This window comes from Leishmania donovani, chromosome 35, assembly GCF_000227135.1.
Source record: "Leishmania donovani BPK282A1 complete genome, chromosome 35".
Taxonomy (NCBI): domain Eukaryota; phylum Euglenozoa; class Kinetoplastea; order Trypanosomatida; family Trypanosomatidae; genus Leishmania; species Leishmania donovani.
In genome coordinates, this window is record NC_018262.1 from 471635 (window position 1) to 499317 (window position 27683).

The 27683-nt window shown below is 59.2% G+C and overlaps 8 protein-coding genes across 8 annotated transcripts; all 8 read left to right on the plus strand.

Annotated features, from left to right (window-relative positions):
- Window positions 1–1842: 1842 nt before the first annotated feature.
- On the plus strand, window positions 1843–3312 carry LDBPK_351070 (protein kinase, putative; the record flags this gene model as incomplete). Its single annotated transcript, XM_003864644.1, has 1 exon — window positions 1843–3312. One exon carries the CDS (start codon window positions 1843–1845, stop codon window positions 3310–3312), a length of 1470 nt encoding a protein of 489 aa, XP_003864692.1.
- A 2466-nt stretch (window positions 3313–5778) lies between these two features.
- On the plus strand, window positions 5779–7521 carry LDBPK_351080 (hypothetical protein, conserved; the record flags this gene model as incomplete). Its single annotated transcript, XM_003864645.1, has 1 exon — window positions 5779–7521. The coding sequence occupies one exon, from the start codon at window positions 5779–5781 to the stop codon at window positions 7519–7521; it is 1743 nt and encodes a 580-aa protein (XP_003864693.1).
- Window positions 7522–9970: 2449 nt separating this feature from the next.
- On the plus strand, window positions 9971–11494 carry LDBPK_351090 (hypothetical protein, conserved; the record flags this gene model as incomplete). Its single annotated transcript, XM_003864646.1, has 1 exon — window positions 9971–11494. One exon carries the CDS (start codon window positions 9971–9973, stop codon window positions 11492–11494), a length of 1524 nt encoding a protein of 507 aa, XP_003864694.1.
- A 1256-nt stretch (window positions 11495–12750) lies between these two features.
- On the plus strand, window positions 12751–15906 carry LDBPK_351100 (hypothetical protein, conserved; the record flags this gene model as incomplete). The annotated part of the gene is made up of 1 exon (XM_003864647.1): window positions 12751–15906. One exon carries the CDS (start codon window positions 12751–12753, stop codon window positions 15904–15906), a length of 3156 nt encoding a protein of 1051 aa, XP_003864695.1.
- A 1332-nt stretch (window positions 15907–17238) lies between these two features.
- On the plus strand, window positions 17239–19320 carry LDBPK_351110 (hypothetical protein, conserved; the record flags this gene model as incomplete). The annotated part of the gene is made up of 1 exon (XM_003864648.1): window positions 17239–19320. The coding sequence occupies one exon, from the start codon at window positions 17239–17241 to the stop codon at window positions 19318–19320; it is 2082 nt and encodes a 693-aa protein (XP_003864696.1).
- A 1666-nt stretch (window positions 19321–20986) lies between these two features.
- Window positions 20987–21982, plus strand: LDBPK_351120 (hypothetical protein, conserved; the record flags this gene model as incomplete). Its single annotated transcript, XM_003864649.1, has 1 exon — window positions 20987–21982. The coding sequence occupies one exon, from the start codon at window positions 20987–20989 to the stop codon at window positions 21980–21982; it is 996 nt and encodes a 331-aa protein (XP_003864697.1).
- Window positions 21983–23201: 1219 nt separating this feature from the next.
- On the plus strand, window positions 23202–23876 carry LDBPK_351130 (hypothetical protein, conserved; the record flags this gene model as incomplete). Its single annotated transcript, XM_003864650.1, has 1 exon — window positions 23202–23876. The coding sequence occupies one exon, from the start codon at window positions 23202–23204 to the stop codon at window positions 23874–23876; it is 675 nt and encodes a 224-aa protein (XP_003864698.1).
- Window positions 23877–27146: 3270 nt separating this feature from the next.
- LDBPK_351140 (oligosaccharyl transferase-like protein) lies at window positions 27147–27683 on the plus strand (the record flags this gene model as incomplete). Its single annotated transcript, XM_003864651.1, has 1 exon — window positions 27147–27683. A coding segment is annotated over one exon (537 nt), but the record flags the coding sequence as incomplete, so codon positions are not given.

Consider the following 27683-nt stretch of genomic DNA (forward strand, 5'->3'; position numbering starts at 1 on the left):
AACTCAGAGTGGCGGGCTCCGCCTTCACGGTGCTCGATGAGAAACATGGGTGTCTACCGAGGCAGCTCCTTCTCTGGCCCGACGAAGAAGTGGATGGCGTCTGAGGGTCGGCGGCGCCGGACTCGATCTAAACGCCATCTCATGGGAACGTGCCCCGCATGGGATCAGGACGGGGGGTCACGGACCTTACAGGCTTCTCCTTTCCAGGTGCCTATCCCAGTGGAGTTGAGACCGCTTTTCTCTTTGCAGGCCGACACCGGTTGGATCTTGCAGCTCCAGTGCCCTACCGACGGGTTCGAGTGTGAAGTCTGGAATTAGGCAGGTGGCTACAGGCTCGGCTGCTGGGCACCCCATTCTACGCGTCTTTGCCCCAACCCGAAGGTGAAAGGTCGACGTGCGGATCGTCCAGATCGAGGCAGCGGGGCCATCTCAAGCGGTAAAGAGCGTAGCGAATGCCACCAGAGAGCTCTCCGTCACCCCTCGATGGGGCGGGGGAGGGAGATCACGTCTCACGCACATGCACGTCTGCTGCAGTCAGTTTTGGCCGCAAGGCGAAATCCGTTTGTCGGGGAGAAGTATCGGCTACAAAACTGCGAAGCGGCCCGTCACAGAGCACGACGATGGTGCGGCTCGAACGCCTCGTCAGAGGTTTATGGCTTGCTGTGCGTGTCTGGATGATTCCAGCTCATGCGTGTTGGTGGTCGCTCAAGGCAGTACGACGGCTCTTCTCCAAATGTTCACGAGGCCTCCTCGAGGGTGACGCACAAGCAGACCGACCGGCAACTGCGCAAAAAAAAAAGAACCCGGATGAAGAGTGCACGCTCGTCTGCCCAAATAACAAGCCGCAAAAGATTTAGTCGTTACCCAGCTCGGTTGCTATGCTCGACCTCTAACACTTCTGCCAGGCTGGAGGACTGAGAAGCCGTGTGTGAGTGCGTATGCTAATCAACGCATCAAACAAAACTGCTGTGATTGGATCACGCTGGAGGAGGGCGTCTACCCCTGTCGACAGCATCAACGCGGCAGAGCTGCGCGCCGTCGCATGAGCTTTCGAATCCTTATCCTCTCTCTCTTTTTGCGGGAGCCGTGGCCCACCAACGTGTGGTTGGCTACTCCGCACTTTGTAAGGGTCGTGCTCGGTGTCGTTCTACCAACACCGAGGCGGAACGCAGCATGGAAAACCTCCCTTACGTGATATCGGCCAGCTCTATCAAGTCCGCTGATAATCCAGCCGACGGGACCTAGTTGCGGCCCCCGCTTATCCAACGGCCGGCGTTAGACGAGCGACACGGGATAGGTGAGACAGGGAAGCCGAAAGAATGGGAAGGGGAGGGGGGCAGCGCTCTCTATAGCACCAAACCGGAAAAGTATGCATACCGTACCGAAGCAGCACCTTGAGTCGTGAGGCTCGGTGTCGAGCGGCACGGTCGCACATGCCTCTCCGTATTTTGGAATATCTGATCATACGTGTGCTGCTGGTGGCAAGGCCCATTCTCGCTCCCCTGCACTTTATGTATCTCACTCTCACGCCATCGAAGGAGAGCGAGTGTTCACGCAGGGATAGACACACGCTCACGTGCCCTTACCGCGCAATAGCATCTTTTTTTCTCTCTCTATCTGTCGCTCTCTGCACCTTCTCCGCACACTTGGTACTGTTTCAGGTCCGCTCCCGCCCCTCCTCCGCCGCCATCCCGCCCATCCACCACCGCACCGAACGCATACGCTTTTTTTTTGGTGTGTGTGTGTGTGTGTGTGTGTTTGTGTGCTCAACCACATTTGCTCGGCTTTTTTTTTATTTGCTCATCGCCACGCAGCCTCTAACAGGCGCACGATTGAGGTACCATGACCGTTCTGCCACCCAAGATAAACGTCCCGGCGACGCCGGCGCTGGACGGAGTCGACATTAACTCTCTCTACGACGTCAATCACGGCAAGCTCCTTGGCAAAGGTGGCTTCTCCGAGGTGCTGGCGGTGCGCCACATTCCTAGCGGCGAGATACGCGCCTTGAAGGTGATGATGCGCCCGTCGCTGGTTGGAAAGAAGGCTGAAATGGTGGCGCACGAGAAGGAGATTCTGCGCCGCACTTGCCACCCCGCCATCATCACGCTGCATGAGGCGGTGCAGACCCCTGACAAGGTGTACTTCGCCCTCGACCTCATGAACGAAGATTTGTTTGAATTTATTGTGCGCAACAAAACCGTCAACGAGGACCTCTCGCGCGCCATAATGCACCAGCTAATGTCTGGTATTGCCTACCTGCATGAGCAGAGCATTGTGCACCGTGACATTAAGCCAGAGAACATCCTCATCAACGTCGTCGTCAAGAGTGAGGCCAACAACGCAGCCAACGACGACTCCGAGTCGGCGACGCGGGTGGAGGGGCTCCAGGTGATGTCCGACATCAACAGCATCCCGCTGGAGAAGCTGAATGTGGAGGTGAAAATCGCGGACTTTGGTCTTGCCAAAGTTGTCATGGAGTGGGACGTCTGCAGTACGCCGTGTGGCACATCCTTTTACATTGCGCCTGAGGTGATCCGCGGCATTGAAGAGCAAGGTGCCAAGCCGCTCTGCACCAACCAGCGACTTGTCAAGAGCGTGGATGTGTGGTCTGCCGGCGTAGTCTTCTACGTGCTTCTCTGCGGCCGGCCGCCGTTCCATGGTCAGGTGCGCACCGGGCAGGACCGCCGCGACCTCCTCCGCAGGATTGACCACGGTGTCCTCTTCAACCCAAATCACGGCTGGGATTCCATCTCCGCAGAGGCGAAGAACCTGATTCTGAAGATGCTTGACCAAGAGTCCTCAAAGCGGATCACCTCTGATGAGGTTCTGCGGCATCCCTTCTTCACTGCCCACGGCTATTCGAGGCCCGTACCGGCGTCAGACGCACGCCGTCGCTTTATGCAGATGCAGCAGCTCTCTCTGAGGACCAAAGTCCCCGCTGCGCAGTCGGCCGAGGCCCAAGTCAAGACCATGTCACCCTTATCCGGCCCGGATGGGCAGCAGATCAAGGTCTCCTCGTCTGGTGGGGGGTCCTCCAGCAAGGGCAGCAGCAACAGCACGGGGAGCTTCCTTTCGAGCATCAAGGACTTCTTCGGCCACCGCTCAAAGCACACGTCGGACATCTCGAAAGAGGAGCGGCAGCGCATGCATGCCGAGTTGGCAGAGCTGCAGGCAACCGTGATCGCCGAGGAAGACCAGGAGGGGGATGTAACCTCCTACAAGCCCTCGATGCCGGTGAAGGAGGCGAAGCCCGCGCGCACAGCCGTGATGAACATGAAGGCAAAGGTGGGTCCCGACGCTTTGCGCAAGTGATAGCCGGACCCCTTTTTCCCGTCTCCGCGTCCCTTTTTCGTCGTCACGCTGTTCGGGTTTCTCTCGGACCTCTTTCCCTCACCGCCATTCAGCAAGCGGATCGCAGTACTCCGGCTGTGCTTACATGCTGTCGCTTGTGCAGAGGAGAAGGGTTGTAGACCCAATGATCAACTTATACCGCCTTACACCCCGTCACAACTGGCGCACACACACAGCGCAGCTTGAAAAGGCAGACAGATCCTTGCAGGGGTCGCGGTGCGCGTGGGCTTGTCTGTGCTACTCACCGATGAAGAAAAAAAGGTAAAATTGCGGCGATTTAAATCACACATCATGTTGTTGTTATCAACATCACCCGTAACCCCACCACCACCACCACACTTTCTCCCTCCGGTCTTTTGTGTGTCTTTGTTGTACTTTGGATCCTGTGCGTGTTCGGTCCTCCATCATTATGCCGCTGTACACCTTTTTTTTTTTCGTTTTGCACTGGCTCTCGTGTCTCCCTGAATCCTCGCTCACTCTCCCTGTGTTTTTCTGTCGTATGCTCACACGCGGAAAAGCACGCACATGTGCTGTAGTGCCGAGAAGTGAGAGTGGTGACGCGTGAAGGCCCTCACCATCTTTCCCTTACACACAAATCGTCGATGGCGCCGAGGGCAGAGGGTCGGTGCAACAGAAGTGAAAAGTGGCGACAGACGCAAACGTGCTTGCGTTGCATCGATGTGCATGTACGCTGGACAGCACGTCCACACCTTTCGCTGAATCGCCCTGGTCCCTGTCTCGCATATTTCTATCCTTCTCGCATCTCCTACGGCTCCCATCCCCCTCAACCTCCCATGTGGCACCGCATCAATGAAACGCTCTGCAGCAAGGGAGCGACGCGCTGCTCCTGTTTCCAATCAGCGTTTTCCCTCCTCCATATATCCGTATGCGTGTGGCTGTGGTGGTGGTTGGGGAGAGGGGGGGGCAGTTACGTAGGAGTGCTCGTTGTGCAAGTCGCTGCCTGCCTGCTCCGCTCCGGTAGCGGTAATCCTCTCTGTGCGCTTTGCCTTCTATATATATATATAAGTATTATTTCGGTTCGTGCTTCCTTTGCTCTGCGTTTCTGACTTTCCACGTACAAACTATGCGTAGCTCATCACGCGCATCTTCCCGTGTCTCGATGATTTCCTCGTTGTGTGGAGTTGTCATATCTTTGTTTGCTTCCTTTTATTTTCGCCGTCGCCGTCTTTTTTGTTCTTTTGTTTCGCTCGCTCGTGTTCTCGCATCCTTCAACCGCCACCACCCCCTCCACGCTCCCTTTTACTGTTGTCATCACTATTTACTCCGGTCCGTCAGTCAGTGACTCTCGCGCAAAACCAGATGAAATTCGCAAAGAGACAGAGACAGACGCACGCCGCGCAAACGTCAGTAAACCGGAAAAGAAGCGCGTGTGTCGGTATCTCTGCGCTGTGGCCTGTGTGCTTCGACTCCCTCTCCCCTGCAGCAAAAGAAAGGAAAAAGGGAAAAGATGCATTCATCGCTGCAACCGCCAAGGGCTTTGCTTGCAACACTTATGGCACGCAGCAAGCGCTTTTTTTCTTTTTTGCGAACGGTCACCTCTGCCCGTGCTACAGGAGTCCAACGTCATTCTATCCCCAGCCCTGCGACAGGGTCCATCGCTTGGCGCAAAGCAGTGGTAAACACGCCTTGCAGCAAAATGCCGACCCAGTCACCTGAGCACGACCTCACCATCAAAATACACCCCCACCCACCGCTCTGCAGGTCGCCCCGACCCAACGCCGTCCAGGACCTGGCCAGCCGCAGCAACAGCAGCAATAAATCGCACTGCCCTCTTCCCCCCCCCTTTACGTCGCAGGCGCTGGACCCTGTGATGCCACGCTGAGGTGTTCCTCGTCATCAGAGCTCAACAAATGCCGGGGAAAAGAAGGGGCACTGGGTAGTCCAAGTGCTGCACACACACCCGCACGTGAGCCTCTCCGTGTGAGAGCACAGAGCTTGGATTTGCGCTTTCTTCGCTTTACGCGAGCTTCTTCTCTGGCCCCCACCCCCTCGCACGTCTCTTCTCGGTCGGACCTTCTGCCGCCTCTACACCAAAGCCACCGTCTCCAGCTCGAGCTCTCTCCCTCCCTCTCTCTCTTGCTTTACTGTGTGCTTTCTATCGGCGACAAACATGTGTGCCTGTCGTTGTCAATCGCAACCTCCACATTGCTTTAAGAAACGAACATTGGGTGTTCTCCCCCCTTTTCCCTTCTATCTAACCCATCCACCCAGCTGTCCCCGCGTCCACAAGCAGCCTCGCTCACGTGCGAGGAGGTCGACTTTCCAGAGCACACGCGGGGCAGCCCTCGTGGGTGCTCAAAAGGAGGTGCAGAACCTGGCTGGGGCACAGCAGCAGCAGAGTAGCACCAGCACCAGCCACGGCGGGAATCTTAGTAGGCAACAAGGAGTCGAAACAGGTGCCAAGTAATGGGTAAGCGAAACGAAAGCGGTGGCGGCGATGTATCGTCGTTGCGCCGCCACCGCAGCCGTCGGTCCGACCGGCGTGACGACGATGACGACGTAGGCGACTACGGCGACCGGCATCGTCGCCGGCGCCGTGACAGCGACTCGCTCGCTGACCGCCAGCATCACCATCACCACCGACATCGCAGCTCGCACCACCATCGCCGAGGCAGCGCGGAGGGAAGGGAAGACAGCAGTGATGTCACGCGATCGGAGCGTGTCTTACGGTCTCATCACCGCCCGCGACCGGAGCTCAGCGACAGTGACGACGAGTACGGCAACTTCAACGATAATCGTCTCTCGCGTCGGCGGCGCGACGGTCAGCAGCGTCGGGAGCGCAGTCGAAGTGAAGAAGATGACATAGACGACCGGCGTGGGAGACGAGAGAAAGGGAAGCGGTATCGCGACACTGCGGCGACAGACGATGACGACGACGGTCGTCAGCAAGGTCGCAAGTGTCGTCGTGACGGTCGACAGAGCGTCGACGAGGCGAGTCGCAGCGTGGGTGGCAACGCTGCAGCAAACTTGAGCGATTGCCGCGCCTACGGGGATCGCTTCCAGGCGGGCAACAGTGCGGCCAGCTCGACTTACACGGAGAGCAGCACAGTGGACTGGAGCTCCCGTCGCGGTCGTCAGCGCATGCGGGGTCTTGCGTACGACGTGGACCAGCGGAAGCGTTTTCTGGGCTTTCTGGACCGCTGCGATGCATCAGGCGGCCGTGCGGCGGCAGCGGCGATGGAGTTCGGAATCGGTCCTGACGGCCTTGTGCAGATGCCTCCACCGCCCACGCTCGTGCGCCGCCAGAATCGCAGCCGGTTTGGCGCCACCGACAACAACGATGGAAACGGCAGCGGTGTTTGCCAGCAGCCGCAGCAGCACCGTCGACGACGCCCGCCCAACTCCGTAGCTCCGATGGCGAACACCCACGACAAGGACGGCGACGACAACAGCTCTGTTGCATCGCACGAGTCCCTCTACAACGACCCTGCGGCGGCAGACATGGGCATTCTGCCCGACATCATTCCACCGTCCAATCTCTACCGCGTCGCTCTCTGCGGGGTAGACCTTTCGGTGACGGCCTCGCACCTAAGCTCGATGGTGGCGCAGCTGCTGGGCGGTGGTGCGAAGCCGTGGCGCGTGCGCCGACCGGCGCGTGAGATGCTGCACGCCGCAGTAAGCTACAACCACGTTGCGCAGCAACAGCCTCGGCACCAGCAGCCGCTCCCATCAAACAAGTGCATCATCACGAGCGCAGCGTCGTCGTCTGGGGTGCTCGCTGACCTGCCAGCAAGTATGAGCAACACTTCTCACAGCGTCGAGACCTCACTGATCGACGTGCTGTCGTGCGAGCCCTCCATCATCGGAGACAGGGGCGTGCTCCCTGACGCTGACGGCAGCAACGCCGCCTCGGGCGTGCTGGGCAATGGGGTAGAGCCGATCAGCGGCATCTTGCAGGATGAAGCGGAGGGTCAGCAGATGCACAAGGAGGCGAAAGAGAACGACGAAGGCGTGCTGCCGGACGCGTCGCCGCTTCCGCAGCCACCGCATCCGGCCACCCCCGCGTTCTACCTCCCCGGCCTGCACGATGTCAACGGCCCGGGCGGAATGGTGGTGCTGGAGTTCACTGAACAGACGCATGCGCTCCGCTCCGTGCAGCTGCTAAATGGTGCATACGTGAATGGCCGACGCGTGGTCGCATCCATGTAGCCGCCGCTGTGTCATCTCGTGCTTTGGTGTGCGTACATCTCAGATTGATCATTTTGGTTGCGTGTGTGTGTGTCTACTGGCGGCGCTGTGAAGAGGGTGCGGTGCGCCTTCATCAAGGCCTCACTTCGTCCTTGCGGCCCACTCACTCACCCCACCTCTCATTCGTTTCCGAAGACGTCACGACGGCAAATGTTTGGATGGCAGGGCATCGGGCAGAAGAGCGTGAGCCGAAAGATGCGGAGCGCAGCGCGCGGTGTTTCATTCTTCTTTCTTCAACGTGTGTCCATTCTCTGCCGTGCAGCAGGAGTCCGACGCCACTCTGCTGCCCCCGACCCTGCCACAGGGTCCATTTCACCTGGTGCGAAGCAGCCGGAGACACAAGCCCGTACAGCAGTGCGCCGGCCCAGCCATCGGAGAACGGCCTCTGGCCCAAATGCTGCCCCCTCAGGGTGCCGCTCAGGGCTCCCCGCACCAGCAGGCAGTGTGACGGCCGGGGGTGGGATACGCTCGAGCCACGCTGACGCTTCGCCCATCATGTGGATGGCACAGGCGTGTTCGCTGTGGCAGGTCGCTCCGACGCCACGCCGTCCAGGACCTGACCAGCCGACATCAGCAGCAATGAATCGCACTGGCCTCCCCTCACCCCCCCCTTTGGGTTGTAGGTGCTTGACCCTGTCACCGCCAGAGGTGCTTCGGCATTGGCAGGGATAAGGGGGAGGGGTCGCTTGGCGTCCCCACACACAGAGTGAGGGCGCTGGACCCTGTGATGTCACGCTGGGGTAGTCCTCGTCGTCAGGGGCGCGTTGTTACAGCCAAGGCGATAAGTCCACACCGCTGCGTCAAAGGCGGATAAAAGGGAACGAAAGATGCACATGTGCCCGCATTGTGTGCATGCCTCTAAGTGTGTGGGTAAATGGGGGTGGGGAAGGGGGGCCGGGCCCCGCGTGTCTCTCGCACATAGAGATCCACCCGCAGCCCCATCAGTAGCTCTCCCTTTAGGGTCGCTCCCTCTCGCTCTACAGAGTGTAACATCTCTCCTTCTCGCCTCTGCGCCTCTGCCGCTCCTCTTTATATTCTGCGCCCCTCACATCTCCAATCTTGTTCCTATGCGGCACCGCTTCGGCTTGTGCGCTGTTGCTGCTCCCACCCATGCATCCTTGGCTCTTAAGAACGAACGCACATACGCAAACGGCGGCGGGGCCTTTTTTTGGCGCGTGCGCAGAGGGCGACTCAAGCACCACAATCGCACACGTAGATCTACGCGCATACAACCCTCTCCTTTAGCCGCCTCTCGCGTCTCGCCACGGGGACCGCCTCCTCTCTCCTCTGTGTGTCTGTGTGTGTGGAGGGGGTGCACCTATACATGCATGCATCGATCTGAGGTGCCTGCTGGAGGCATACACGTACACGGATACATACGGATCTGAGCCGAGGCAACATGGAGACGCTTGGGCTTCCCCTCACCCCGGGCTCGACCACTGCCATTCTGCACCCATTCAATGTTTTACGCGTAAGTTACGCTGTCTTGAGGCATGCCCTTAGCGCCTTCAACCCTGACACTGCGGTGGTGCGCCGCACGCACCACCGCTCGCGCTCCCACGCAGGGGCTTCAGAAAGCCGGCTTGGCGCTGAAAGCGGTGACGGTGGAGGTGGCGACGCGGCCTCGGTGGCGTCCTCACGCCAGTCGCGAAGGTCTGCGCGCAGCGCTGCAGGTGAGCCGTCAAGCGAGCGCCCGCATCGGCGTCACCGCTCCGATAACGGCGACTCTACGGCGACGCCAACAGGTCAGCGTCGCCACCGCCGCTCTTCCATCGAGAGTGACAAGAGCAGCAGAGGTGCAGCTAAAGGGGTGCCAGCAGCGTCCTCAAACCGCCGCACGCGCAGCGCTGAAGAACCGCTCGTCGTGTCGAGACGTGCTTCCGCGGACGGTGGAGGCAGCAGTATCACCAGCGCGCCCGGCTCGAGTGGCGGTCGGGTGCGCCGCAGTCATAGCGATGGATCCCGCAGCCGCGCACCGGCCCTCCCTGGCGGCCAAGTTGGCCTCGGTAGTGGCAGCACTCGCATGAGCTCTTCACTGGCATCTTCGGCATCGCACCCGCTTTCTCGGGTGGCAACCGCGGCATTAGCAAGTGGTCTGACCCCTCCACTGGCCCCTCCGCCCCCTGTCACGGACATCGGCAAGCCCCCGCTGAGTTCCCGTCGTCTCTCGAGCTCGCGCACCGCTGCTAGCACGCCCGATGTGGCGACTCGCTCGCGGCATCGTCATCACCGTAGCAGCAGCGGTGGTGGGCTCAGCAGCAGCAGTCAGCGCTCCTCACGCTCGCGTCAAAGCGACAACGGCGACGACAAAGACGAAGCGGGGAGCAGCGTTATCGTCGTTCGCGATGGCGAAGCGGCTCGACTCGGCTCGAAAATGTCAGCGTGGTCGCCGACGAGCTGGTGGCGACGCATGCGGGCGAAAAACATGACGCGGCCGGCGTACCTCATCGACCACGTCATTCATGCTGTCCCAGTAGCCATTGTGCACTACTGCTGTGAGCTGAAGCGGCAGCTGGCGACTCTGCCGCTGCTGCGCTTCTCAGACCTACTACCGTCGCCTGGAACAGCGAAAACGCGGGGCGGCACTTGCAAAAGCCCCGCGGGTGCAGCCGCAGCGGCGTGGTTGCCCACCGAAGGATGGTTTGAGAAGCTCCCTGCCCCGTACGTGGCCCACCTCCTCCTCATGCGGTGGATGCTGGCGGCGACCGAGGCGTACATTGAGAAGCTCTTCTTCGACCAGAGCCTGGTGGTGCGGCAACTGCGCAGCAAGCGGATTCGGCGGCGGTTGCTAGGCTGGGGATTAAGACTTGTATCTCACACTGTCTTTGATCCTTTCCTGCTGAGTATTGTGGTGCCGCTGCTGCTCTCCTGGGGTGCGACTCCCAACGCTGGCGACGCGTCATCGCCGCTGCCGTCACCGCCGCCTCGAGTTCTCTTCACGGTAGCCGGTGCCGTGCGGGGCCTGGTGATTAGCGCAGCGGGTGTAACGATTCAGCAGCTCTTGATGCCCCTGGCGAGCCAGCTAGTGGACCGGGCGGTGCTGACTGTCTTCGAGTCAGTCGAGTACCTCATCATGCGCCGCTACGCCCAGTGGTCGGACGAAGATGAGGACAATGACTACAACGAGGATGACGAGGACGATGACGATCGTGCGTCGCTCGCCTCGGGTGCTAGCGAGGGAGCGCGCTCTCAACAGAGTGTGAACATGTCGATTGCCACCACCGCTCCCAGTGGTGGCGGGGCGGGCGGAACGGCTACACTCTCGGCAGAGAAGCGCGTAGAGCATGTGCAGCGTCGATTGCGGCGAGAGCGCCGCGAGCGCCGTAAGCGACGTGAGCGGCGGCAAGCCGAGCGGGAGCATGCCATGCGGCTGGCCATTCTTCGCGCCATTGTGTACCGCGTCGTGGCCTCTCTTGTGGCCCAGTCGCTCATTGATCATCCGCTTAGCGTGTTGGTGGAACTGCTGCGCGGTCGCGCGACACTGCACCTCACGGGACTCCTTCGACCGTACGCGGTCATGACGGATGCGAGTGATGGACTTTCATGGGCGAATCTGTGGCGGTACGCCTTGCAGTTGGCGGACACGACCGTAACGGTCAGCGACGCGACAAATGGAGGAGATGCCGACGAAGAAGGCGTGCCGCCGATGGTAACGGTGCTGCGTCGAGCCGGTCGCATGATTACGCAGGAGGTGGTTGTGCTGTCTTCTAGTGTTTTGACGGCATCTGGGCAGACGGCGGCCATTGCGGCGGTGCAGCAGCGCGCTGCACAAACGGTCGCGCAGGGCGGCATTCCATCAGCGGCCGACAGCGCACATTTCATGGCACGCACTCTTTCGTCCCTCTCACCCTTCTATTACGGCATTCAGTTCACTGTGATTGACAAAGTGCTGAGCTTCTACATGGCCGTGTGGACGCGGTTGACGAAGCAGTAGAGCGTTTCAACGAAAAGGCAAAGAAGACGAAGTCAACGCGTGCGTTTCTTTTCGTTTTTTTTTGTTTCGTGTGTTGTGCTTTTCTTTCGGTGGACGTCTGTCTAGAGATGCACCTGTTCTGAGTGTGCGTGCATGAGAGGGTGCGCGCATGCACCGCTGCTTTAGCGTCCAATCACGGTGCTCGGTTTACCCTTTCCTCTGATTCTTTCGCGCTCTTCATAGATATGTGCATGATGATGATGCGGTCGTGGTCATGTGGCCGCTTTTTCTCGGTCTGCGTGTGTACGTATAATCATACACACACACACAGACACGCACCAACCCCCCCCCCACTCTCTCTTCATGGTGTTGCGCGTCTCCTTCCGTAAACTGTCGTTCTCTCCCTGTTGTTGTATTCTTGTTCTACCGGTGTGTCCTCTTATCCGCGTGATACGGCGCCCAGGGAAAACGGAGGGAGGCGGCGGAGTCATTTTGCGGGTGCGTTTGGCGGGGCGCACCACCGTGCAGACCCTCATGAAGTCAAAAAAGAGTGCATCTGTTCAGGTGTCTGTGACGGAGGGAGGGCGTGTTTCTCGATCGCTGCCGCGTGTTACTCTGGATGCTGCGTTGCACTGCAATCGTCAGCAGCAGCAAAGTGCGCACGAGTGTGTCTGGCTGAGCAGACCTCCCTCGCCAATGATGACGGCGCTGATCGCCCTCCTTCTCCTCTTTTCTTTTTCAAAGCAGCAAAGCGTTTACCAGGCCGGAAGCAAACAGCATGCAAACCACTGCACGCATACACCTGCAGCCGCACATCCGTCAGCACTTTGCTCTGTATAGCGCCTTGTTCTCTATCTGCGTGGGTCTGTCGGCCTGTATATGTGTGGTGGTGGTGATGGTAGTGTTTTGTGTGGGTGAAGGGGGCGGGGGCAATCGCATAAGAAGGAGAGTTTGGGGTCGAATGCGCTCCCCTCCCCTCTTTGCACTTCTCCTCCTGTGCTGCAGCAGCCATCTCTGTGACGCGCACAAGCACATGCACGCATTTCTTTCTCTCTCTATATATAGACACCCTTCTCTCTCCTCTCGAGCGCATTTCTCTTTCACGGCCTTCTCCTCAGGTGGACATCACCGCCAATCGCAACTGCGCTATTTGCTGCTGTGTGCGTGTCGTATATAGAGAGAAAGGGGATTCGACTTTGGCACCACCGCCGCCGCACTCAGACTTAAACGCAAGCATGCGGTTCAGCTGCAGAGAAAGCAAAGGCGTTCACAAGTACATGCCGCCCACGACCTCGTCCTGCTCTGACTCGGCGAAGGTGCCGCACCGTATCGTGTTCGAGTCGGAAGACTCGTCCTCGAGTGATGGCGAAAGGCACAAATGTGGCGGCGACTCGCTCGCGCGAGAGATGAAAGCCGCGGCAGAACGGGAGCGTCGCAAGAACCTGCACGCGGAGAGCGGTCGCGCCAGGCCGCCTCGTGCACACCCGCTCGCTCCATCGGGCGCGTCCACTGTCAAGGCGTCGTCGACCGCGGTGCCGCACACGGCAGAAAAGACAGACCTGTTCGGCAGTGACTCCTCCTCGTCCGACGCGGAGACAGAGGACGAAGCGAAAGATGCGATCAAGCCAGCAACGAGGGAGTCGAGTCGGCAAACGTCCACGGCCGCGTCCCTCACGCCAGCATACGCGCGTGGCAAGGCAGACGGCGCCGCCAGCAAAACGGCACACGTGCAGGGCCTCTCCTTTCGGCGGGTCCAGGACGGCGAAGCAAACGGCAAGAAGCATCTGCTGACAGGGGGCACTGAGGGTGGTGACGACGAGGAAAGCAGCAGCAGCGAGGACGTCGGGCTGCACATTAACAAAGCGTACGCGGCGCGTTACGAAGAGCAGAAGCGTAAGCAGGAGCTCCACACGTTGACGGAGAAGTACAAGGGGAAGCTTGGCAAGGCCGCCGCTCTCGGCTTCGACTGTGACGACGACGAAAAGGGTGAGAAGGACAGTTCTGATGACGAGGAGTTTGAGGAAGACGACGATGCGCTGCTCCTCACTCATGAGAACAACCTCAGCTTTGCCAAGGCTCTGTTGGCCGTGCGCAAAGCCACGGTGCCGCTCCGCGTCAGCGGTAGCGCCAAGAAGGGCAAAACGGCCGCAGTGGCTTCTGCTGCCCACGATGAGGACTCCCCTTTATCACCCGCCGACTCCGAGCCCACTGCGGAAACCCTACTGCCAAAGGAGGAGCTCCTCAAGCAGCGCTTCTTTCCTCCTGCGGAGGAGCAGATTCGTGTGAACACTGACGTCTTCGAGCGACGCATGGCGCAGAAGCGGCGCAAAGCCGCTGGCAAGAGCAAGTTCACACTCGCCGACGAGTACAAGCGCGCCCTCGAGGCCACCGCTGGGTCGGAGGATGCCGTGGTGGACGACTCCAACGAGGCAGGCGAGCGCGACGGGCTGCGAAAGCTGCGACCGCAGAACGCAGAGGAAGCAAAGCTCCGCGCTGCTTTCTTGCGCAATGTGGAGGACAGCACCAACACCTTTGAAGTGGTCCGCGGCGCCACCTCAGCATACGCGTCAGCACCAGCGGCGTCCGATAACGGCGAGGACAGCGCAGACGAAGACGAGCAGCAGCGCGGAGCCAGTGAGGAAGAGAAGCGCTTGCTGGAGGAGGCGTTCGCGCTGAGCATATCCGCTGCGGCTGCCAAGAAGAGTGGGAAGAAGCAGCAGGGCGCCAGCGGCGATGGCAACGAAACTGATAGTGAAGCGTTCCTGCGCGACTTCTTCATCCAGGAACTCTGGCGCCCTGGCGCGACTCGGAAGAAGAGCAGGGCGCACAAAGCCAGCACCGACAGTGGCGAGGAGGCAGAGGGCAGCGACGGAGATGCCGAAGGAGACGATTCGGCCGGCTCATACTACAACCGCCTCGCCCAACTCGCCCGCGAGGAGGAGGACGAGGCCTTCTTCAACAATGCGGAGGTGTGGGAGCGGGAGTACCAAGAGAAGAAGTACCGCCACCAAGAAGCGGAAGAGGAAGCGGCCAACGGCGGTGCGTCGGCAGCGCACGTGCAGACATTTCCTCGCCCCATTGGCGAGGCAGCGACGGGGCTCCTCCGCAAGCCGGATACCACACGCAAGGACGCGCGGCAGCGGCGCCGCGAGCGCGCAGAGGCGGCTCGTGCACAGCAGGTCGAGGAGCTGAAGCGACTGAAGCACCTGAAGCGGAAGGAGATCGAAGACCAGCGCGCCCTCATCGCGTCCGTCGCCGGCTTGAAAGCGGCGACCACTGCGAGGTTTGGCGGGGATGAGAAAGAGGAGGCTCAGCTGGCCAAGCTGAAGGCGGTGTGGTCGGACAAAGACCTCGACGCCCCATTCGACCCGGCGGAGTTCGACCGCAAGATGGCGCAGCTCTTCGACAGCGATTACTACGACGAGAGGAACGTCGACGAGGATGAGATTGCGTACTTTGACGAAGAGCTCGACAAGGAGTCTGGCGAGGACGACGATGGCACGGCAGAGGCCATCCGGTCGGGCGAGGCTCCCGCGCTGTTTGCGGCGAACTCACTGGAGGAGGCACAGTCGATGATGCCGGCCGTCTTGGCGGCGAAGGCGAAGAAGAAAGGGAAGAGCACCGAGGTCTTCTTCCACGATGACTTCGGACCCTCATCGGAAACCGGTGCCACGGACGCGCTCTCTCTCCTCTACCCTTCAGAGGCACTGCAGCAGCTGGAGAAGGAGCAGCAGCAGCTAAATGACCTGATCGCCTCCACTACCGGGAAGAGCGAGACCGACGCTGAGCTGATGGAGCGCCTGCAAGCGTCCCTGAAGCAGAAGGAAGAAGAATACTATCAGCTGCACCGCGATGTCGGCGCAACATCGTCAGGCGGCGCAGGCGCGGGCGTCAGCGGCGGCTTCCGGTACCGTGAGGTGCCTGCAGAGGACTTTACACTGTCTGTCGAGGAAATCTTGGCTCTCGATGATCGGCAGTTAAACATGATTGCCCCCATGAACTGCTATGCGGCGTACCTCGACAAGGACAGCAACGAGCGGGACCGTCGTCGTATTGAGCGCCGCCGGCAGAAGGGCTTCCGCCAGGTGGACTCCGACCGCACCTCGCGACGCTATGGAAACGTGAAGAGCACTTCTCTGTTGAACCCAGAGCAAATAAACGATGAGGAGGGCAAGGCGATTGCGGCGAACCTCTCTAAGCGCCTACGCGAGGAAGGCGAAGACCCCGATGCGCCGCTGGAGATGCCAAACTACAAGCGAAGCCGAGGCCGCGGCAGACGTGGCGCACCGGTCGACTTGTCGCGTGGCGCGTCGTCCTCTCGAGGCAAGTGGCCACGCACGGAAGGTCGTGGCCGTGGCCGTGGCAGCGGTCGAGGGGGCTTTTTTCCGTCCGTTCGCGGCGGCAAAGGAGGGCGAGGCCGTGGTAGGCACTAATCGAGTGCGTTCTTCGGGCCCGGCATCCTTCGCTCTCCTCACTGCACGCTGCCTTTTATGCACACGCGCACGGTGAGAGAGACAACTTAACGGCCATGCCCCTCTGTGAGTGTTGGAAGGGTGATGCCTTTTGTGGAACGTTGGCGCTGAGCTTCTTTTTGTCGGTGCTTTCCTTCGTTTGCTTCGTCTTGGACCTAACGAGTAACGCCACGCAGCCCGTTGCTCGGGACTCTTTCGCCGTGGTGCACTGACACGCATGCACACACAGATGCGCAGTGGTAAACTAACTTGAAGAATGCAACCCACTGATCAACAGCAAACCGGGTTACCCCCGCGCCCGTTTCTCGACGGCTGCAGCGGTGTTGCAAGGACGTCCCTCTCCCCCTCCCCGTGTCGACAACGCGAATGTCGTGCGCGGCAAGCCGCACTCATGGGTGTCCAATGAAGCGGAAGAAAACACGGCGGTGCTGCTGTGCGTGTGTACACACATCGGTCGTCTCTGCTGCGTTGCTCCCCACCGCTGGCCAACCCTCGACAAGTGGAAGGCGGGTCTCATGGAGTTTTGCGCTGGATCGCACTGCCAAAGCCGCTTGTGCCTGGTGTTTCTTTTTTGCTTATCAGCGTGGAATGTCGTCTTCTACCATATTCTTTGTAATTCCTTCTTCTTTCGCACCCGCTGCGCATGCCCGCTCAAACACCCTCTCACACACGCACACGGGGGGAGGGGGGGCGCGTCTGTGTCCTTTACACGCCGCACTCAGTAGTCTCTTGCCTTTGCATAGATTGGTGTAGCCGGCACACGCACACATACACACGCCTCAGCTCTTCTTTTGTTTGCATTGCTGCGCGTCTGGGCTTCCGTTGGGAAGAGAGGAAGGAGAGTGGTCCGCGTGTGCGTCTGCATCCCTCCGGCGACTCCTGTAAGCGCTTTCTATCGCCTTTCACTCTGATACCCAGTCGTACAACGGATTGCCTGTGTCCACGTTTATGCGTTTGTTCTTTTTTTTTACCCTATCTTAGAAGCACACCTGCACACATACACCTACATCTTTCGCATAGACAATCTCATACATACCAGCCGCGGAACGCAGTGCCTCCTCATCCACCGCTGCACGTGGGTCCGAATCATTCTTTTTTCTGTTAGACGTCCCTCCTCCACACACACGCATACACCTTATCTTCTCTGTCGTTTGGCAAAGTGCGCCTTGTTTACCGCTTCTCGCGCACGGTGCCTGCATACAGGCCTCGCGAGTCGTCTAGAGGACGCGCAGTAGATTGCTCACCCTATCTCTTCTGTGGCGCGGTCCGTTTCCTGGAGCCGACTATAGCACCATGCCTCCTCCGCCATCGGTCAACACGAAGCGGGGAGCGGTGGACGCTAAGGCCCACCATGAAAACGTCGTCGCCGTCTCCCCGTGTGAGACGGAGTCGATGGCGCTGACCAACGCCACCACAACTACTGCCACGACCGGACGCCGCAGCGCCAGCACCGGTAGCGGCAAGGGTCGAGGCAGCGCTAACACACTGCGTGAAGCCTCGACGATCAATTCTTCCATTGGGCCCCTTTCCCCAACACCCGTGATGACGGCCACGTCACCGTCGCTCGCCTCTGCAACCACCTCTGCCACTGGTGCGCGCAAACGAGCACGCGAATCGGCGGAGCGCGGCAGCACCATTCGTCATTCGCAAGGTGGTCGCAGCCCCAGTGCCCCGGCAACAACTGGGGGGCTGGCGCGGCACCTCCTGCAGCGTCCGCGCCGCTCGGGATCATTTGGCAGTGACGGCCGCCGTATAAGTGGTACTCCTCAGCTGGTGCGCGACCCGAATATGTGTGCTGAGCTGGACGAGGAGGGTGTCTTCTTTGAGACCACGACGACAAGAGCCTCCCCTGCGCACCTGCAACGCACACCCACCTCGCAGCTTTTGAGCCAGCAGCAGGCGCCCCCCTACTCGGCACTTTCTGAGAGCCGGGACGCGGCACCGCAGGAGCCTGCTGTCGAGCAGGCACTCTTCACGCCTGCCACAGTCGCTCGACGCCCGCAACCTCAGCCCGTCTTTGGAGAGGCACTCCGGTCCTCGCCGTCGTCGACAGCGCCTGCGCCGAGCGCCGTCTCTCCAGCTGCTTCTTCCGCGTCCCGCCCGTCCTCCCACGACGAAGCGGTGCAGGCTATTTTGCGTGCGAACCCGCCCACGATGACGCGCCCTGTGCAACTAAAACCGGGGTATACCGTTCCAAGCCCGCAAACGCCTTTGTGGGCGGCCCTCGATGCGGATGAAGACGAGGACCACCAAACGGCACGCGGCAGCGGGCAGGGGTTGGAGGAGCCGCTTCTCAGCAATACGCAGGCCAGCCTCTTCCAGTTTGGGGACGAGGAGGAAGCAAAGACGAGCGGTGCAGTGAGGACGACCACGCTGGTTGGCGCGCTGCCACACTCTGGGCACGCCTCTAACACCACAATTGCGACGGTATCAGCATTGGGTGTACACGTGCCGACGACGACGCACGAGTGCAGACGCCTTGGCACGCGTGCGGCTGCAAATGGGAGCATCAGTCTTCCAGCACCCGGGCGGTCACTGAACTTGCTTGACGAAGATGGTCTCCATGATGACGAGCGTCTTCCCGTGTTCGTTGGGATGGACGGCGACAGCCAAGGCGGTGATACCGACGGCATGGCCTTCTCGCTGACGCAGGAGGCGAATCGGCAGGAACGAGCTCAAGATATGCAGGCTGTCCTGCCCCGATCGCGCGCTTACCGTGGTGCTGCAGCTGCTCAGGCATCCGCCACCACGATGTTGCACGCTGGCAAGCTCGGTAGTGCGAGCATGTCCACCCCAAGTCCGGCCCGTCAGCGCGCGGCGCGCACCTCTCTCAGCATAGCTCAGCAGCGGGCGAGTCCATACAGCCAACTACAGCGGGACGTGGAGAGTAATATGGCAGCGGCGGCAGCAGGAGCAGCGAGTGAGAGGCACACCACGGCCCCTGCCGCAGATGTGAAGCCTGCCGGGGTGCTCTCGCAGAAGGAGCTGCGGCGGAGGGCCGACATGCTGAAGTGGGCGGAGCGCACACGCGCCTTTTTTCACTTCATCGATGCGCGTCCGCTGCACGTCACTGCATCTCCGCTGAAGCCTCCACCACCAACTTCCTCACAACCGCGCCGAGGCTACCACAGCCAGAGCGGCGTAACCGATTATCATCGCGGAAGCATCGGGACAGTGCAGCCACGCAAGAGCCGCACGGCCGCAGCCTCGATGAGCCTCGTTCGTCGCAGCCACAGTGCAAGTGCTGCCCCAGCCGTGCTGTCGCCGTCTGTCGCTGCGCGCCGCAGCAGCAGCGCCTTCGAGGCTGTCATTTCGCGAGTGAAGCGAGCGGCAGCAGCAGCGGCGAAAACGACTCGCTCCACTTCTGCCAAGTAGCGCAGCGGCAGCGCGACACGCAGTGTCGGCGACGGAGTCTTAAACGGGCGTGTATACGCAGGCATGTGTCCACGCGCACGCTGGGCTCGCTTTATTCTGTGCTTTGCTCTTGGAGTTCTTTGTGGCGATGTTGCACCCTTCCACGCCTCCTCTGCTCCTTGCCTCTTGTGGTTCCCTCGAACGCCTCTCCGCCATTCCTCCCTCGTGCGTGGGGTGCACAACCACCTCCTCGAATGCGCGAAGCGTAGACACTGAAACGCGTGGAATGAGCGAAATGCATGAAGATCCGCCCGGCGCGTGTGTGCCCTGTATCTTTCATTCCGTTTGTGTGCGTGTGTGTGTGTGTGTGTGTGTTTTGTCTTTCGACAGAGTGTCTTGTGACAGGCCAAGGAGGGCCCGCAAGATGCAAGAGAGAGCGGACAGGAGATGAGACGTAGCTGTGGCATGCCTTCATCTGGTAGGTTTCCAGGGTGTTCCTGATGCTGCTCCTCTGGCGTCAGTGGCGCATGCGTAGGAACGCACGTGTGATTCGATGTTGCCCTCCTTTATTTTGTTCGTGTGCTGTTTCCCCGCCACCCTCCGTTGATCCTCCTGGTGCGTCATGTCAAGAGGATCAAGTTGAAGTGCGCTTTGTCTGGTCTGTACTCGTAAACCAAAGCCGCGTCCCTCGAAGCAAAACGAAAAAAAATGACCCGTAGCGATGTTGGCGTCGTTGGGCGCTCCCTGCTTGAAAACCGTAGTCAGCACTTTCACATTGGCGCAAACCTCAGCCCAGCACCCCCTCCCTTCCTTGCACGCTGATGGGATCCCTGCTGTTATTGCTGATCCCACACGAGCAAAGCAAAACTGCATTACTCCTTCTTTGCCTTGTGTTTCATTAGCCCTCGCAGGGGCCGTGACTTGTCCATGTGCGGCACCGCTGACGCCATCCACTTCTTTTGTCGGCTCCCCACTCGCTCCCGTACTCACTTTGCCTGTATTCAGGATTCTCCTCGTCCGTGTAGAAGTGTGCCCTCCGCAGCATCGACCACTACGCAGTAGCGTACTCTCCCCACGTTTTGCACAACAGCAGAACGCTCACCGCAGTCCGAACTCCACCCCCCCCCCTGCCGCCGCCGCTCCGTTGATAAGTCAGCAGCGCTCTTTTCTTTTCTCTCACTACCCCCTTTCTGTGCCTTCTTCGCCTCGCAGCCTATTTGCGCTTTCTTTTCTCACACCCGTCTTTGTTAATATCGCACACATCGCACCTGCCTCCACTCCGTTGTTTGGTGGTGGTGGTGGTGGTCTTCGTCACCTGCCTGTTATTCCCTCCAGTGTGCACAACGTGCTTTGTCACGAGAGACTTCGCCATCTTTCTTGCAGGTGCCTCTCTCTCCTTCGCGCACCCACGCCCTGGCCGCCTTCGCTTCCATCAAGGCGAGCCGAGTATTGAAATTCGCAATACCAAAATAACGTAAAAAGGATATCGAGGCAAATGGCACTCATCCTCTCTCCCGCCCCATCGTCACAGCGCAGTGGCACCAACTACGCGCGCACTGTGCTGCTGGTTCTGGCGAGCCTTGCTCTTGTCGCCCTCCTGTTTGGCGGTGGAAGCGAAGGCAGCAACTACGGCAACTTCATCAGCATGGTTGGTCACCCGCGGCGGAGTGGTATGGTGCTCCCTGCCATGGCAACTGCGGTGCCAAGCGAGGCACCAAGTGCTGATGGACAGCACGCTGGCGACGTTGTCGACGCTGCTGAGCCCGCCGAGTGTGCTATGCCCGAAGCTGGTGAGGCGCACCCGATGAATGAGCAGTACGACTATAAGGACGAGGAGGAAGCAGATGCGGTGGTGGCGGCGACGGCAACCGGTGCAGACGCCTCAGCCAAGTCGCCGACCGCTCACCTTGACGGGCTGAGCGTCGAGGAACTGACGGCGTTGTTGGTAGAGAAGAAAAAGGGATGGGTGAACCTGAATCGCTTTAAGGACCGCGAGGCGCTCGTCCAAGCCATCTTTGGTATGGAGCAGAAGGAGGCGGCGCAGATCGCGTTCCGCGCAGAGGTCGCCGCTGCCGCACGCTGGTATGCGGAGCACCAATCGCAGTTCAAAGCAGCTCATCACCGGCCCAAGGGTAGCCGCACTCGCGGCGACAGCGCCGAACCGGCAGCCGCTGGCGGCTCCGACGTCGACGAGGCACAGCACGAGGTGCTCGTCCTCTACAACCAAGCCAACGGTTACGATTCGAAGTTTGAGGTGCTTCGCAAGGAGCTGCAAGAATCGGAAGCAGTGAGTCTGCCGAACCTGGCTGACTTTAAAATCATTGGGCAGGCGTACCCGATGAGTCCCAGGCGAGTCCTGATCAGCAAGGCGTTACAGGGGGCTTTCTTCGGCACGCTAGGGCTTGCCCTTATGGGGGATCAGCTGAAGTTCATCCCGGAGTCGGTGCTCGCTGTTCTGCGCGCACGTCGTGGCCTCATCACCAGCACCGGCTTCATGCTCAACGTGCTGAGTCGAGCGGCGCTGCAGAACAATGCCTTCGAGGTGTTTTTGGACGGCGAACTCATCTACTCCGCCCTGAACGCGAGTGGGCGAGTGCCGACAGCAGAGCTGTTGAGCAACCTCCTCCTCGAGCGAACGCTCTTGAAGGACTACTACGCAGCTAAGAAGACAGCGAGGGCGTAGGTGCTCGTCGACGCGGAGCCAGCGGAAACGGCGGCGGGGACGAACTCGCCCACCCCACAGGCACAAAAAGAAGTCAAGAGCGTTGAAAGCGCTCGAGCGAAGCGAGAAAGTACAGAATGGCGAAGGCGTCAGAGCAGCAATGAAAAGGTGTTGGACGAGAAAAGAGATGCGGGGGTATCGGACAAGGCATTGCGGGCTCTCCACTCGGTCGCATTCCTTATGCCTCTGCGGCCCCTCTGCCTGAGCATCGGGGCGCACGCCTCTCCACGCTCGCGCACATTGCTCTCACGGCTCCAGCGACACTTGTCGCTTGCTCTCTTCTCACCTTCCCTCCTTCCCACACCATGCCCGCTCCCACTCATTTAACCATCTGCATCGCCTCGTTGCTTGACCTCTTATCTACGACACTCCTGTGCACAAACGCTGCTGAATGCCACGTCTGGTGCAAACACGACCACCTACACGCACGTGCCCCTACACTCACGGTTCCTGCGCGTGCGTGCGCCACCATCCCCTGCCGCCTCTCCTCCCATCTATCCTCTCCCCGCCCGCCCACACAACGGTGCAGCAAGGAGACGCTCACAGCGGTGAAGGTGACGGTGGCAGTGAACAGATACTGAAGGGACGGAGGGAAGCAAGAGAAAGCAGAGCAGAGGAGGAGAGGGCAGCATCAGCAGTGCGCAAGCTCTCTTCGTCTGACACACGCCCCCCACCACCACCACCCTCCCTCCCCGCACACCAGTGTCGACGTGTGCCTGAGCCTGCGTGTGCCACAGCACCGCCTCTGAAATCAGCCGCGTCTCCCACTCTCTCTCTCCGCCTCGACGTTCACCACCCCATCACCATAACCACAATCTTTGCCTTGACCCACGTTTACCGTGCATCACTCTTTTTAGCCTATTTACACCATCATTCTTTTTGGCTTGTTCCTTATCTGCCTGCGCTCGCGGAGGAGAGGAGGCCTTGGTTGTTGTGCACGTGTTGCGAAACCAAAAGACGCGCCCTCGCCCCCTCTCCCATCGCCACAAACCACTACCACACACATCAGCAGCGACCACTGCGGTCCCGTGCATCGACGATAATTAGAAATCTAATCAGTGCGCCGTGTGCACCCGTAGGTAGCCGCCACAGCTGCAGCACCTGTTTTCTTTCGCCCCTCTCACTTTTGAAGGGCAGAACAGCGATACAAACAAAGCAAACAAAAGGGTGGCTCCCACGCATGTCCGCCTCTCTGTTCGCGAAGCGCCGTCCGCGCCGGGCCACAGTGCTGCTCGTGGTTGCGTCACTGGCGCTTCTCTTCGTTTCCGCTGCGTGTTGTGCGAATTCGGCGCGTGAAGTGCAGCCTACTGTTGAGCAGAACAAGGACCCGTACGCCTACCTCGACATGCTGGATGAGGTGGACCTACAGCAAATGCTATATGAAAAGACGCATGGGCAGGTGCCGGTCAGCGCTTTCCGCGACAAGAAGGAGCTGGTTGCCGCAGTGCGCAAGCTCGAGGAGCGCGAGGACGAGGAGGCCAGCTTCAACGCGCGTGTGATGGCGGCGATGCAGCGCAAGGCCGCCCTGATGCAGCAGAACAACGGTGCAGATGCCCCATCGGCGAAAGCGGGCAGCCGGGTGTCGTCGCCGTCCCCGCGGCATCACCGAAGCGCGGCTGAGGAGAACAATAACATTAAGGATAGTAAGGAGAAAAAAACGAGAAAGGTAGTGCAACTAATGGATGAAGACGAGATGAAGACGCAAGATGGGCCAAGTCACAGTCAAGAGAAGGCTCGCGCAACTGATGTGTCCGCAGCTGGTGGTGGTGCTGGATACGCAGGCGCGAAGAAAGCGTCGCCCACTCGGCAACTCTCTGCAATGCATGAGTTGGAAGTGCTGTACTGTACCGGATGAGGATACGCGAAGTATTTTGAAGATATGAAGCAGCAGCTGCAACGTACGCTGCCCAACGCACAAGAGGTACGCATTGTGGGCGGTACCTACCCCACCCCACCTGCCCGCGCCCTCGCCGCGAAGGCGTGCTCGACCGCCTTTCTGGCCTCCCTCGGTGTCGCCCTTGCAGGACAGCAACTCGTGTTTCTGCCCCCCACCGTTCTGAACTTCATCGCTCAGCAGCGCGGCATGTTGATCGGCGCTGGTTTCTTGCTCAATATGGTCGGCGGCGCCCTCGGGCAGACCGGTGCCTTCGAGGTGAGCTTGGACGGCGAACTTATCTTCTCAAAACTGCAGGCTGGGGCTGTACCGACCGTGGCGGAAATACGTCGTATTGTCCTGCAGAAGACGCTGCTGGACAAGTACGGCGATAGCAGCGCGGCATCATCGTAGAGTGTATTCCAAAAAGAAAACCGAATAGTGGCAGCGAAAGAACAAGACTGCGCCACAAGCCTTGGCGGCAGCGTTGCCACCCACGGGAAAGTGTGAGTGAGTGTGTGCGCTGTCGTGGCGCAATAAAAAGGTACACGTTTGGCGCTCTGGCATGTGAGCGTGTAGGTGCACGCGTGGAAGTGGCTAGTGACGACCTTCGCGGTCTGTCATCTCACCATCCTCTTCCCGTCTCTCTCTTTCTCGCCGCCTCGCAGCCTTTTTTTTCTCGTTTTCTGTTTGTTGTTGCCTCTGCACATTTTCTACGATTCGTAGGAAACTCTACGTGCGTGTGTGCGTGTAAGCGGAACGCATTCTTCGCGGTCAGCCGATGTAGCGAGGCTAGCCGTCGATGTGCCTTAAGACTAAGGCTGCTGCCTGATGCCGCTTCCAGCTATCTTCAAAATACTTCGCTCAAGTAAAAACGAAAGCGAGCAAGGAAACACGCCAATACGCGTGCATCACAGGGATAAGAATGTGCGTGTTCTGAGGGAATCGAACACCACTCGCCTGCACACTTACCGAACCTGTTCAGTGAAGGGGTCACACATTGAAAGAAACGAGACTAGGCAGTTTCTTAGTTGTGTGTGTGTGTGTGTTTGCCTGTCATGAGTGGTGTGAACTGCCGCTTGGTTCCGGCTATGAGCTCAAACGTTTGTTTTGGAAGTTGCATCTGAATCGAAGACTGTGTTGGTGCTCTTCTCCCTTTCTCGTCTTTATCTGCCCTCTGCTTGTCTGCTTCTGGCTCTGCATCAGCGCAAGTGTTATGTGTGTGCGTGTTCGCATTCAAACCGGCCACTTCTGTCAGCGTGTGTGCGAACGGAGAGAGAAAAGCACAGAGCAGTGGCAGAAAGATGTCAAAAAAGAGAAGCAGTGGCTTACTGGCAATCAACTTCGCAACACGTTTGCTTTCATGTATGAAGGTGTCTCTGGTAAAACTCAGCCCAAGTGTGCCGTGCAGATAACGATGGACGGACCGACTGCATCTCTACCTTGTGCTCTACTCACCTCTGTCGAGTCGCGGCTACTGCCACTCTCCCCTCCCTGATCCCCACTTCTAGGATGCAGAAGTGGAATGTTGGTTTGTCGTTGAAGGTGGTAGTGGAGGGTGCGTGCTGACGGGTGGGGAGCGGAGGGAGTAAGGGCGTCCGTGCGATCGTCTTCATCTCCAGAGCACACGAGTCCGGGACACTTGACACCATTTTATTCTCTAGCTCGGAAAACAACCGAGTTGGGCGGCAGTTCCATGGCAGCGTGGAGGCCCGTTGCATGAAACGCGGCGAACGTCGTTTTTCTTTTTTCCTTTGCGTATGTGTGTGTATGCGCCTTCTTTGTTTGCTATCCTTTTCGTTTTTCGCGCCTCTCACCCATTCCTTTTTTTTTCCTGTTGACAGCGCTTCAGAAATGCCCAAGAGAGCTCGTTGCTTGTGTGTGGGTGTGTGTGAGTGTATGTGCCCCGCCCCCGCCCACCCCTCCCTCCTCCCTCACCGATTGCACAACTCATGCGCGCACACAGTAGTCTATGAGCGCTGCATTCCAGAAAGGGAAGTCGATGGCTCTCAACAGGATGCCTATATGCACGATCATGTTGCCTTTGCGTTCTCCTTGTCTTTGATCTCTCCATCCATCTACCCATCCACCCACCCGCGCTTGTCTACGTCCTCTTCTCTGTCGGCCATTTTTCGTTTCTGCGTAGGATTCTTCCATGAAGCTCCCTTTTCATCTCTTCCCTTGGTAAGAAAGCAACAACCCCACAAAAAAAAAAACGGCTCCCTCTTGTGTTGTTGGTGTCGGTGTTGTTGGTTGCCGCCTCGAGGCGGCACACGTTTTTTTTGTCTGTTTTCTTTGTTTTGTTTTGTCGTCACTGGTTGCCTCTGCAGGAGCACTCGATATGCACATGTATATGCCGCTCCCTTTGACTCAACGCTCTCTTGTCGGTCCTCGCTGTCCCACTGTGCTTTTATCCTCGTGTGTGTGTGGTTGTGTGTGTTCGAATGTGGACACGATCATGCTGATGCAATGAACGAAGGAAAGACGCGATTTGTGCACAGCAGTGAAAGAAAAGCGAGGGATACAGGAACCTCCATCCGTGGCCCAACTGGCCCTCTCACTATCGTCACTTTCCAGCGTTTTCGTACGCAATGAAAACGAAAGGAGGACGGGAGAGAGATGGGAGAGTAGGCAGAGGAAGCTGGATACGTGAGCGAGGAACCCTCTTGTTTGCCTGTGTGCATCGGTGGGGGTTTATGGATGGCACGGCATGTCAGCTGCTCAAGGTTGTCATGCCTCATCTTACCCCCCCATGCCTGGTCCAGCAAGTTGAATTTCGCGTAAGTCACCTTTTCATCGCTAGTGATGCAGCACGTCCCTCGCTTCCTCCCTCGCACACCTCTGTCTCTCTCCCTTTCGTGCTGTGCCTATTCCTTGGCACTTTTCCTGATCCATCACCACGGCGCGCACACAAACCAACCAACCCACTCGTTTTCTTTTGTTGTTGCGGATGTAGCGTCGTCCTCTCGTATTCAACTCTTCCATTAATCTCTCCTACTGCTTCAATCTCACTGCTCTCCCTTGTGCGGTTACAAAAAAAAAAGCCGGTGCTCGTGCTGGTCTGTACGTTATCGTGTTGTTTGCTGTCACACAGTCGCACACTACAGTAGCTGTGATTCGCCCACCGAGATTACCTCTCTCCTCTGTAGCTAGCCAAGAGAGAGGAGCACGCGCAGCGTAGCTGCACACTTCCAAGACGACGGATTCAGCAACGCTCCAGTCTGCCGTGCCTTCAGCCTTGCGTCCCCCCTCATGCCCGCCAAGAATCAACACAAAGGGGGCGGAGACGGCAACCCCGATCCCACCTCCACACCCGAAGCGGCGTCGACAAATGTGACAAGCACAAACGACGGTGCCGCCGTCGATTCTTCCGTGCCACCGTCCGGCGAGACATACCTCTTTCATTGCCGCGCCGCCCCGTACTCGAAGCTATCGTACGCCTTCAAAGGTATCATGGCCGTCCTGATTCTCTGCGCCCTTCGCTCGGCGTACCAGGTTCGCCTGCTCTCCGTTCAGATTTACGGATACCTGATCCACGAGTTCGACCCGTGGTTCAACTACCGCGCTGCCGAGTACATGTCCACGCACGGCTGGTCCGCCTTCTTCAGCTGGTTCGACTACATGAGCTGGTACCCGCTGGGCCGCCCTGTTGGCTCCACCACGTACCCGGGCCTGCAGCTCACTGCCGTCGCCATTCACCGCGCACTGGCGGCTGCCGGCATGCCGATGTCTCTCAACAACGTGTGCGTGCTGATGCCGGCGTGGTTTGGCGCCATCGCCACCGCTACT